We start from the raw sequence: 13,828 nt of genomic DNA on the forward strand, positions 1-13,828 counted from the left end.
TGTATATTTATTTGTAGTTTTCCATTCCATTTGCAAAATTTAAAGTCCCAAGACTGACTTATAGTTATTTTAGAAAAACTAGAAAGTTTAAATTTTATTCATTCATTTGGAATTCAAAAGAAATAAAATAACTGAATTTCTTTATATTTTATATTATTTCTCCCCAGAATTTGACAAATGCAGGCCAAGAAATTGGTGGAAGAGATTTGCTAAAATGTTTCTGATCTGGAATTGCTGTCCACTTTGGCTAAAATGCAAAGATTTTGTCCATAGCATTGTCATGGATCCATTTTTTGACTTGGCCATTGTTATTTGTGTCGTTATGAACCTATTATTTTTAGCTATGGATCACTACCCAATGACTGAAGAATTTCTTTATGTTCTTTTTGTGGGACACCAGGTAAGTTTGATACTTAATTCTTCATGACTTTTCCCTAAAATGTTTTTCTCCATAGTATCAAATAATCAGATAAACAAAACCCTTCGCATAGGGGCATAATTCATGATAGTTTCCATGCAAAATGAATAAAATATGTGTCAAAACCACTTGAAAGATCATCATTTTAATTTCTTTATATTTCACTTTGATTTATTTTTTACAAATTACTTGAAAATGGATGTAATTTCATAGATTGCCTAGAACAATGAAAATAAATTTGTAACAAAATAGGAAAGCATAATTTGGAAAGGTTCAAGTTGGAATTAATGTATTCCCCACTTTTAACCGTTACCTCTCTCCTACTTAAATGAGCCATCTTTAGAGTTGTATCTAAAGAAATATAAGTAAATGTATGATGCCATGACTTTATACAGTAGGTGTATGGGAATCATGTTTACAATTATCTTTAATTAGCATTGACTTTTAAGCACCTTTATAAGAATACTTGTGAGTAAATTGTTAATCCTGTACAAATTTAAATGTTTAAGGTACAAAGAAATAAAATTGTGGTACAGCTAGTTGATGTAGTGGATAGAGCACCAGCCTTGAAGTCAGAAGGACTTAAGTGCAAATCTGGCCTCACACACTTATTTCTTGGCTATGTGATCCTGAGCAAGTCACTTAATTCCTATTGCCTGAGCAAAAAAAAATAAAATAAAATAAAATAAAATAATTCAAAAATAATTTTTAAATGCCAACTACTAAACTGTTCAGAGACTAAATCTTGTCAAGAAAGGAAAGTGTTATTTTTGGTCAGTTTTCAACTCTCTATCTTTCTTGATCACACAATGTTGATGCATGTATGGCAATCAATGACAATACAAAATTTTCAAAATCCCATTTCAAAATTTGGAAAAAATAAAAACTTTAATAAAATAAAAAATTTCTCAGAAGTCAGGGTTATGCTACAAAATAGTCTTCTACATTGGCCATGTCAAAAAAATTAGATATCATTTTACATTCTTTATCAAGAGTTGGGTAGCATGTTTCATTACCAATCCTATGTAAATGTAATTGAATGTTAGAATAAATGGAATTCCTAATTCTTTCAAAGTTGTTTGTCTCTACTATATTATTTCTGTATGAATTGTTCTCTGCTTAATTACTTCACATTAGTTCATATACGTCTACCAAAGTATTTTTCTAAAAACACCCAATTCATTATATTGTATTATCTTACATCAGAGTAGTATACTATTACAATTATATGCCATAACTTCTTCAGTGATCTTCCAATTGATGTGCATCCCCTTGGTTTCCAATTCTTTGCCACTACAAAAAGAGCTGCTATAAATATTTTTGTGATGTGAATCCTTTTCTTTTTTTTTCTTCAATCTCTTTGTAATGAAGATATAGTAATTATTTTCTGAATCAAAAGGTATGCATAGATTTTATAGTCTTTGGGAATGGTTCCAAATTGATCTCTATATTAAAAGTTAGATTAAATCACAACTCCACCAGCCATATGTTAGAATATTGGCTTAACCTACCCATAAGCAATTACTATTTCTCCAGTTATTCAAATCTAATTATTTGTAGGGGAAATGTTTTCTATTGTGTTTATATAGTTCCTGTGTGTGTCTTAACCAATGCCTCCTCTAGTATTTTATACTTTTAGAGCTTATTTGAAATGAAATTCCTCTTTCTAGCTCTTCCTGCATAGTTTTGTTGGTAATATAGTAAAGTGCTGATAACTTTTGTGGGTTTATTTTACATCCAGAATTTTTTCTGAAGTTATTCATTGTTTCCACCGCTTTTTTTAATTCTCTATGATTTTTAAGTATACCATTATATCATCTACAAAGAGGGATAATTTTGATTCCTTGTTACGTTTTCTTATTCCTTCAATGTCTTTTTCTTATCATTGCTGTAACTAGCATTTAGGATATAATTATGAATAATAATAGCCATAAAGGACATTCTGACTTTGCCATTGACCCTGTTGGAAAGACTTCTAATTAATCCTCACTATAGATAATTCTTCCTCTTGGTTTTAGATAGATTGTATCTTAAGAAAATTTCTCTTTCTTCTCATATTTTCTAATATGTTAACAAGAATTCTTTGTAGTTTGTCCATAACTTTTTCAGCATATATTGAAATAATCATGATTTTGTGCTTTTTTATTAATATGGTCTATTATGCTGAAAGTTTTCCTAATTTTTTTTTTTTCATTTTGTTGTTGTTATTGTTAATGGTTGTGATGAGGCATTTGAGATTAAGTGATTTACCCAGGGCTACACAGCTAAGAAAAATTAAGTGTCTGAAGTCAGATTTAAATCCAAATCCTCCTGCCTCCAGGGCTAATGGTCTATCCACTGCATCATCTAGCTGCCCTAGTTTTCCTAATTTTAAGTCAACCCTTCATTCCTACTACAAAGCTAGCTGATACTATTCTGTGATCTTTGTGACATACTACTGTCATCTCCTTGTTAATTTTATTTAAAACTTTTGCTTCAATATTTTTGAGGGAAATTGATCTGCAGTTTTCTTTATGTTTTTTTTTTTCCCTCTTCCTGATTTAGGTATTAAAAATCCTATTTCTTAGACTAGGTGATCAGTAGAATAGGTTGGGTTAACAGGACAAAATAGTCAATAACTATAGCAATTTAGTGTTCGACAAACCCAAAGACCCAGCTTTTGGGTTAAGAATTCACTATTTGACAAAAACTTCTGGGAAAATTAGTATGGCAGAAACGAGGCGTTGACCTACACTTAACACCATATACCAAGAAAAGATCAAAATGGTTTCATTATCTAGACATAAAGAATGATATAAATAAATTAGAAGAACATAGGATAGTTTACCTCTCAGACTTGTGGAGGAGGGGATGAAATTTATGACCAAAAAAGAACTAGAGATCATTATTGATCACAAAATAGATAATTTTGATTATATTAAGTTTAAAAGTTTTTGTACAAACAAAACTAATGCAGACAAGATTAGAAGGGAAACAAAAAACTGGAAAAACATTTTTACATTCAAAGGGTCTGATAAAGATCTCATTTCCAAAATACATAGAGAATTGAATCAAATTTATAATAGTTTCTCCCACTGATAAATGTTCAAAGGATATGAACAAACAATTTTCACATGAAATTGAAACTATTTCTAGTCATATGAAAAGGTGCTCCAAATCACTATTGATCAGAGAAATGCAAATTAAGACAACTCTGAGATACCACTACACACCTCTCAAATTGGCTAAGATGAGAGGAAAAGATAATGAAGAATGTTGGAGGGGATGTGGGAAAACTGAGACACTGATAAATACATTGTGGCTGGAACTGTGAATGGATCCAACCATTCTGGAGAGCAATTTGGAACGATGCTCAAAATGTTATCAAACTGTACATATCCTTTGACCCAGAATTGTTACTATGGGACTTATATCCCAAAGAAATCTCAAAGGCACATGTGCAAAAATGTTTGTGGCAGCTCTCTTTGTAGTGACTAGAAGCTGGAAACTAAGTGGATGGATGCCCATCAGTTGGAGAATGACTGAATAAATTATGGTATATGAATGTTAGGGAATATTCTTGTTCTATAAGAAATGACCAATAACATGATTTCAGAGAGCCTTGGAGAGATTTACATGAACTGATGCTAAGTGAAATGAGCAGAACCAGAAGATCGTTATACGTGGCAAAAACAAGACTATACAATGATCAACTCTGATGGATGTGCCTCTCTTCAACAATAAAGGATTCAAACCAGTTCCAATTGTTTAGTAATGAAGAGAGTCATCTACTCCCAGAGAGAGAACTATGGGAAATGAGTGTGGACCACAACATAGCATTTTCACTCTTTCTGTTATTGTTTGCTTGCATTTTTGTTTTCTTTTCAGTTTTTTTTTCTTTCTAGATCTGATTTTTCTTGAACAGCAAGATAACTCTATAAATATGTATACATATATTGGATTCAACATATATTTTAATATATTTAACATGTATTGGACTATCTGCCATCTAGGGGAGCATATGGGGGAAAGGAGAAAATTCGAAACAATAAGGGTCAATGTTAAAAAATTACCCATGCATATGTTTTATAAATAAAAAGCTATAATAATTTTTAAAAATCATTGGTGTCATAAAAGGATTTGGTAGGATTCTTTTCTCTCCTAATTTTTCAAGTTTTGTTATATCATTCTTAGTCATGAATGATTTTTCTTGACTCCATTTGGGATTTCTTGGTAAATATATTGGAGTAGTTGTTATTTCCTAATCCAGCTCATTTTATAGATAAGGAGACTGAAACAAATGAGTCAAGTGACTTGCTCAGGGTCACACACCTAGTAAGTGTCTGCAGCTGGATTTGAACTCCAGGAGTTTAGCCTTCCTGACTTAAGGTCCAGTATTCTGTCCACTGTATCAAGTAGATACCCCAAATATTATTAAATGTTCTTTAAGTGTCTATTAGAATTTACTTGTGTGTGTATACATATATGTGTATGTATACACATCCAGATACACAGATGTTCTCCCATATCTCATTTATGGCTTTTGCAATTCCCTTTTCTCAGATAAAATTACTTAAAACTTTTAGTTACCCTTCTATTTCTTGGCAATTTATATTTTTGCAAAAATTAATTCATTTCATTTAGATTTTCAGTTTTATTGACTTGTAATTAGGTAAAATTGCTCCTAATAATTGCTTTAATTTCATTTTCACTGATGATGCATTTAGCTTTTTCAATTTGGATGCTGGTAATTTATTTTTTTTTCTTTAAAAAAATGAAATTACCCAATGCTTTATGTTTTTTTGTTCCCCCCCCCCATATACCAGTTCCTAGTTTTAATTGGTTTATTTTTTTTTGCTTCCTCTTTTATCAATCTGTTTTAAAATTTTCAGTAAATCTATTTTGGAATTTAATTGATAATTTTTCTTGATAACAACAATTGATAATTGTTTTTCTCTTGCATAAGCAATTCGTTGATCTGATTTTTTTCTTTTTTTCATTTTTTATTTTATGTAAACTTTTAGGGATATAAAATTTTTACTAAGTACTATTCTAGTTAAATCCTACAAATTTGGTTTGTTGTCTCATTGTTATTTTTTTTCCCTGAAACTATTGTTTCTATGCTCTGTTTTAAATTCTTGTTATCATTAGATTATTTAGTTTCCAATTGTTTTGACCTATGCTTTGAAGGTTATTTATTAAATGTAAATATTATATTATTGAGATCCACAAAATATATATTTAATAATTCTACTTTTCTGCATTTATTTGTGAAGTTTTTCTCTAATGCATGGTTAGTTTGTGTAAAGATGACTTCTATAGCTGAGAAAAATATGTATTGCCTTCTATTCTTGCAGGCATCTATCATATATAATTTTTTTAAATTCAATTTATCTCCCTAAATTTTTTCTTACTAACTTTATGATTAAATTTATGTAGCTCTGGAAGGGGTGAATTCAAGTTTCCTGCTAATACATTTTTTACTATTTCCTCCTCAATTTCATTTGTTATGCTTCAAAAAAATTGGATGCTATATCATTTGGTGCATACATGTTTAATATTGAAATTACCTTATTGTCTATGATACCTTTTAGAAAAACAAATGTAGTTTTCATGTATATCTCTTTTAATTAGGTCTATTTGGCTTTCTCTGAAATCTTTGTTGCAACTTATGCCTGTAACAGATACTGCTCTAGCTCCTTATCTTTACTGTGTCTTTCTGTTTTGACTTTTTTTTTTTCAAACAGCAAATTGTTGGTATGATTTATAATCCATTTTGCTTTCCAAGAGTTAGTACATCCTATTCACATTCACAGTTATATTACTCACTTTGTATTTCCTATCTAAACAATTTTCTTCTGTTTTCCTTCTCTTTTTTTTCACCCTGGCCCTCCTTAAAAGACTATTTTGCTTCTTATCACTGTCTCCTTTAATTTGCTCATCTTCTTATCAACTCTTCCTTTTAACCTACTCCATATTTTCTCCTATTTCTCCATATTTTCCTTTGGGTAATATGAATTTCTATGCCCAAATGAATGACTTTATAATACATTCTTCCCTCCTTGAACCACTACAGATGATCATGACAATGAAAAATTGCTCATTGCATCTTTATTCTCTCCTTTATCAAAACTCTTCCTTGAATGCCTCTTTTATGTGACATAATTTTCCCATTTTTAATTGTCCTTCCCCCTTTCTCAGTACATCCTTGTTTCTTAGCATTCTATTTTTTGTGTGTGTGATTGTCTAACATGATCAACTCATACCCACATTCCCATCTTAGTAGACTCTTTCTAACAACTTAATGTTGATTAAGTTCTTGGAGGTTGTAACTATCATTTTCCCATTTGATAATGTAAACAGTTTAATCTTATTAAATTTCCCATGATTCTATATGGTTCTGGTCTTTTTATCAGGACTGCCTGAAAGTACCGAGTTTCATTAATTGTCCATTTTTTTCTCTGTCACATAAAAGTATAATTTTACTCAGTTTTTTTTGGATGGGTTAGTCTTGTATTGCCTTCTCAAATATCATATTCTAAGCCTTCTTCTCCTTTAAGATGATTACTGCTAAATCTTGTGTGATCCTGACTGTGACTTCACAAGTATTTGAATTGTTTCTTTCTTGCTACTTTCAGTAGTGTTTTCAGTTGTTACTTTCCTTGTTCTAGTAGCTCTAGAATTTGTTTATTGTATTTCTGGACGTTTTCATTTTGAGATCTTTAAAATTTTGTGATCAATGGATTCTTTTCATTTCACTTTAGCCCTCTAGTTCTAGAATATCAGGGCAATTTTACTTTATAATATCTCAAAATATGATGTCTAGACTTTTTTTTTTTCTGATCATGAGTTTTAGGTAATGCAATAATTCTTAAATTATCTGTACTCAATCTCTTTTCCAGATTGATTGTTTTCCCTGTGAGGCAGTTTACTTTTTCTATTTTCTTTTCATTTTGATCTGGTTTTATGGTTTCTTAATATCTCATGGCATTATTAGCTTCCATTTGTCTAATTCTAATTTTTAAGAAATTATTTTCTTCAGTGATGTTCTGCATCTTTTGTCCTTTTGCTATTTCTGTTTTTAAGGAGCTAAATTTTCTTTTTTAAATTTATTTTATTTCCTCAGTTATAGCCAATATTTCCCCAGTTATATTCAAAACATATTTTTTACATTTGTTTTTAAAATTATCCCCGAATTCCCTCCCCATTAAGAAACCACATGTGAAGTTATATAAAACATTTCCATAAAAATCAAGTTGTAAAAGAAAATAGATTTCCCATCTAAATGAAAATAAAAACCCTCAAGAAAAATTAAATTACAAAGAAAGAGGTGGTGAAAGAATGCTTTAATTTGTATTCAGACACAATCAGTTCCTTCTTTGGGTATGGATAAGATTTTTCATCATAAGTCCTTCAGAGTAGTTATGGGTGATTACACTACTGAGAATAACAAACTCTTTTACAGCTAGTCATCCCATAATATTGCTATTACTTTGTATACAGTACATTTCATTTTGTTCATTTTGGACTTTCCAGGATTTTTTTTTCCTGAGAGCATCCCACTCATCATTTTCCAGAGAACAACAATATTCCATCACAAACAAATCCCACAATTTCTTGAGTCATTCCCAACTGATAAGCATCCCCTCAATTTGCAATGTTTTTGTCCTGAGAAGTGAGTTTCTATAAATACTTTTGTACATATATGTGATTTTCCTTTTTTTCTTTTTTTTTCTGAGTTTCTTTTGTTATTCATGCCTGGTAATAGTGTTGTTAGGTCAAAAGTTATGCATGAATTTATAGCCCTTTGAGTACAGCTCATATTTTTTGATCATTTATCAATTGGGGCATGACTCTTACTTTTTACAAATTTGACTCCATTCCCACTATCTTTGAGAAATGAGGCTTTATCAGAGAAACTTGATTTGAATTTTTTTCAATTACTATTGTAAATTTTATTTCCCCCCATTTATTCTCTCTCCTTTCATCCTGTCCCTCCTCATAAGTGTTTTGGTACTGACCACTTCCTCCTCCAATATTCCCTCATTTTTATTATCCTCCCCGCTCCTTCTTCTATGCCATTCCTCTCCTAATTTCCTGCAGGATAAGATAGACTTCTGTACCCCTATTGAGTATATATATATATTATTTCCTATTTGAGCCAGTTCTGATGATAGTAAGGTTCATTTACTCATCCTCTCCTCCCCCTTTTCTCTTCCACTTTAAAAGCTTTTTTTTTTACCTTTTTTATGATAAATAATTTACACTATTCTGCTTTTCTTCCTTTTTCCCAGTACATTCTTTTCCCCTTAATTTCATCATTAAAAATATATATTATCCCTAATATTCAACTCAAGCTGTGCCCTCTGTCTATATGTACTCCTTCTAATTGCCATAGTAATAAAAAAAAATTCCTAATGAGTTACAGGTATCATTTTCCCATGTGGGAATGTAAACAGATAAAACTTATCAAGTTCCTTATGATATCATATTCCTAATTACCTCCTTCTGCTTCTCCAGAGACCTATATTTGAAAATCAAATTTTCCATTCATGTCTGGTCTTTTCATCAAGAATGCTTGAAAAGCCTCTATTTCATTGACTGAACACTTTCTCTTCTGAAGAATTATTCTCAGTTTTTCTGGGTAGGTGATTCTTGGTTGCAATCCTGGCTCCTTTGTTCTCTGGAATATTATATTCCAAGCCCTCTGATCCTTTAATGTAGAAGCTGCTAAATCTTGTATTGTTCTGACTGTGGCTCAGTTATACTTGAATTGTTTTTTTGTTTTTGTTTTTTTTTTTTTCCTGGATGCTTGCAACATATTCTCCTTGATTTGATAATTCTGGAATTTAGCTACTGTATTCCTTGGAGTTTTCATTTTGGGATCTCTTTCAGGAGGTGATTGGTGGATTCTTTCAATTTCTATTTTACCCTCTAGTTCTAGAATGTCAGGACATTTTTCCTTAATAATTTCTTGAAAGATAATGTCGAGGCTATTTTATCATGACTTTCGGGTAGACCGATAATTTTTATGTTCTCTCTCCTGAATCTCTTTTATAGGTCAGTTATTTTTCCAATGAGATATATCACTTTTTTTTCTTTTTCTGCTTTATTGTATCTTGATTTCTTATAAAGTCATTAGCTTCCATTTGCTCAATTCTAATTTTTAAGGAGTTATTTTCCTCAGTAAACTTTTGTACCTCTTTTCCCAATTGGCCAATGTCTCTTTTTAAAACATTCTTCTCCTCATTAGCTTTTTGTGTTTCCTTTTGCACCACTCTCAATTCTTTCCCTAATTTTTCCTCTATTTCTCTTACTTGATTTTCAAAGTCCCCTTTGAGCTCTTCCATGTTCTGAGCCCAATTCTTATTTTTCTTAGAGATTGTGGATATAGGAGCTGTGATTTTGTTATGTTCTGAGTGTGTGTTTTGATATTCCTTGTCACCATAACTTTCAATGATCAGAAACTTTTTCTATTGTTTGCTCATTACTTTACTTTTAATTCTTTGTTAAAGTCGGGCTCTGTTTCCAGGGTGGAAGATATATTGTCCCAAACTTCCTGGGTTTTGTGCAATTGTTTTCAGAGATCCTTCTAGAGACCTGACCACAAGCACTGTTTTCTGCTCTGAAACTATTAAAAGTGTCCTTGCCCCACTATAGTTATAAAATTTAGTGTGCTGCCTCAGCCTGGACCTAGGACTGTTCTGATGGGGCCTGTACTGGGACTGAATATTATTCTCCCACCCTGGTACCACAGAACTACTCCATTGACCTTCCAAGACCTCCCTGGTATCCCCAAGCTTAGAGGTCTAGAAGCCTCCAGTCATCATGTTGATTCAGAGCTTGCTTCCATTGCCCTGTGGTCTAGGTCAATGGAAGGGTTGGGGCTGGGGCTAGTATTGGTATGGCAAGCTGGGCTCCTACCCTGGTTCTACAGACCTTTTTTTCCTGACCTTTCATATCCTCTTTGCACTCTCTGAAGCCACCAATATAGCTGCTGATTCAGAAGTCTAAGAGGAGGCTGGGCCCAGCCTTAGGCCAAGTCAGGGCCAGTGCAGGGGCTGGAGATGGGGGCCAGGGCTGGCCTGCACTGGGATTGCAGGCTGGATTCCCATTCTGGTGTCTCAGACCTTTTATGTGGACCTTCTAGGTTGCCTTCAGTTAAAAAGTATTCTAGTCCATCTTTTGAGGTGTTCTGATGCTCTGAAGTTTATTTAGAGTTATTATTTAAAGGAATTTGGAGTGATTTGGGGGAGAGATTGGGTGAGTTCCTGCCTTTACCATCTTGGCTCTGCCTCAAGAAGAGTTATTTTCTTTAGTATTTGTGTATCTCTTTCACCAAGTTATTGATTTTCTTTTCATAATTTTCTTGCATTTATCTTTCTTTTTTCCCCATTTCTTTCTACCACTCTCATTTGATTAATTTTTTTTTATTCTTCTTAGTTTCCTTCTTTAGCTGTTTTAGGAATTCCTATTGGGCTAATGTTTTGTATGCACTTTTAAATTTGAGACTGTGCTTGGACATATTTGCCCTTGTTTTCTTTTGAGTTTGTATTTTAACTTTGCCTGTCACCATAATAGCTTTTTATGGTGAAAGTATTTTTGGTTGTTTTGTCCTTTTTCCAGCCCCATCTCGACTTTGAACTCTATGTTAGAGTTGAGCTTTGCTCACCTAAGTTGAAGGGTGGAGGGGTCCCTGTCCCAAGTTTCATAATTTTCTGGAGACTCATAAATTGTCTGTGCTTCCAAAGTGCTATGATCCCAGAAGAAGTGTAATTAGTCCTCTCCTGTTCTGCACTTTGGTCCTTATGCAGTTAGTGTTGGCTGAAAAAATGCCTTGTCCCAACTTTAGTTGATTACCTTATGTGCTACTTCAACATTGTTTAGAAGGGAATATTGGGAATATTTAACTATAAATTCTCCCTTTACTTCACTCATCTTGGCTCCTGAGCTTCAATTTTTGTACCTTGATGTGTTTTCATGTCAGAGTTTCAGTAGTCTTACCTTGACTGCCACTATGTTACTCATCTACTCATCCTTTTTCTCTTTTAATAAATCATTAGGCATCTTGTCAACTTATTCCTTGTTGCCTAAAGAATATTCAGACTAGGAGAGACAAATGGCTTAAAATGCCATCTCTTATTCCTATAGTTCTTATTTTATTCTCAGTCAAAATGACTTTTACTTGTGTATTTCAAAATCCATCACCCAATATAAGCTCATTGCAGAAAAATTGGCATCAGATGTTATGATCTATTTCTTCTAAAATAATAAATGATGATAATAAATCATATTTTCAATGTACTTCATAGTTTACAACTTGCTTTCACATACGTTAACTTACTTGATCCAGGTAAGATCCCTATAAGGCAAGTTGGACCTGGAGTATTATTCTCCATTTTATAGAAGAAGAAATCAAGGCTCAGATAGATTGTAATTCAACCAGTTACAAAGTATGTGAAAAAAATTAAAACTTAAGCTTTTTTTTGACTCATTATTAGTAAGAAATGGATACAAACCCAAACTAATCTATTTATTTAGTGCTATACCATCAGACTCCCAAAAAACTATTTTGATAGGGACCTGTATGTGCCAAAATATTTGTAGCAGCCCTGTTTGTAGTGGCTAGAAACTGGAAAATGAATGGATGCCCATCAATTGGAGAATGGCTGGGTAAATTATGGTATATGAATGTTATGGAATATTATTGTTCTGTAAGAAATGACCAGCAGGATGAATACAGAGAGGACTGGCGAGACTTACATGAACTGATGCTAAGTGAAATGAGCAGAACCAGGAGATCATTATACACTTCGACAACGATATTGTATGAGGACATATTTTGATGGAAGGGGATTTCTTTGACAAAGAGATCTGAGTTTCAATTGATAAATGACGGACAAAAGCAGCTACACCCAAAGAAAGAACACTGGGAAACGAATGTGAACTATCTGCATTTTTGTTTTTCTTCCCGGGTTATTTATATCTTCTGAATCCAATTCTCCCTATGCAACAAGAGAACTGTTCGGTTCTGCAAACATATATTGTATCTAGGATATACTGCAACATATCCAACATATAAAGGACTGCTTGCCATCTAGGGGAGGGGGTGGAGGGAGGGAGGGAAAAAAATTGGAACAGAAACGAGTGTCAATATAATTATTAAATAAAAATTAAAAAAAAAACTATTTTGATGACCTAGAAAAACAAAGTTCATATGGAAAAACAAAAGGTCAAGAATTTCAAGGGAATTAATGAAAAAAAAATCAAAGGAAGGTGGCTTACCTGTACCAGATCTAAAAGTATATTACAAAACATCAATTACTAAAGCCATCCTGGTATTGGCTAAGAAATAGACTAGTTGATCAATAGAATAGGTTAGGTTCAAAGGACAAAACAGCCAATAACTTTAATAATCTAGTGTTTGACAAACCCAAAGACCCCAGTTTTGGGGATAAGAACTCATTATTTGACAAAAATTGCTGCGAAAATTAGAAATTAGTATGGCAGAAACTAGGCATTGACCCACACTTAACACCATACACCAAGATAAGGTCAAAATGGGTTCATGACTTAGGCATAAAGAATGAGATTATAAATAAATTGGAAGAGCATAGGACAGTTTACCTCTCAGACCTATGGAAGAGGAAGGAATTTATGACCAAAGAAGAACTAGAGATCACTATTGACCACAAAATAGAAAATTTTGATTATATCAAATTGAAAAGGTTTTGTACAAACAAAACTAATGCAGATAAGATTAGAAGGGAAACAATAAACTGGGAAAACATTTTTACAGTCAAAGGTTCTGATAAAGGCCTCATTTTCTAAATATATAGAGAATTGACTCTAATTTATAAGAAATCCAGCCATTCTCCAATTGATAAATGGTCAAAGGATATGAACAGACAATTCTCAGATGAAGAAATTAAAACTATTTATAGCCATATGAAAATATGCTCCAAATCATTATTAATCAGAGAAATGCAAATTAAGACAACTCTAAGATACCATTATACATCTGTCAGATTGGCTAGAATGACAGGGAAAGATGATGCGGAATGTTGGAGGGGATGTGTAATGGGCTGAGGCTTGAGTTGATGCACTGAGGTCCCAAGCACATGAGGTTATATAGTAATTGGACCATACTAAGCTTGGAGAAAGAATGGCCCCCGCCCACTCTTTGTGCAAGTCCTGATGTGTTGTATAGGAAATGACGATTTTGGTGGGTGGAGGCAGGGGAGTGAAAAAGGAAGGGGAGGAGAGACTGCTTGCTTTTGCCATTGCGATGACCTTTCTGTTTGTTTCTCTTCTTCTTTTTGCTTTTGCTGAGGCAGTTGGGGTTAAGTGACTTGCCCATGGTCACACAACCAAGAATTGTTAAGTGTCTGAGGCTGGATTTGAACTCAGGTCCTCCTGACTTCAGGGCTG

General features: G+C 32.8%; 1 protein-coding gene across 1 annotated transcript in view; it reads left to right on the top strand.

Moving 5' to 3' along the window:
* LOC127554587 (sodium channel protein type 9 subunit alpha-like) overlaps positions 1-13,828 on the top strand; it is a 118,832-nt gene that overhangs the window by 71,076 nt on the left and 33,928 nt on the right. The window contains 1 exon segment of the mRNA XM_051986232.1: positions 168-400. Within this exon segment, the coding sequence (XP_051842192.1) occupies positions 168-400 (233 nt within the window).

Source organism: Antechinus flavipes, chromosome 3, assembly GCF_016432865.1.
Source record: "Antechinus flavipes isolate AdamAnt ecotype Samford, QLD, Australia chromosome 3, AdamAnt_v2, whole genome shotgun sequence".
NCBI classification, from domain to species: domain Eukaryota; kingdom Metazoa; phylum Chordata; class Mammalia; order Dasyuromorphia; family Dasyuridae; genus Antechinus; species Antechinus flavipes.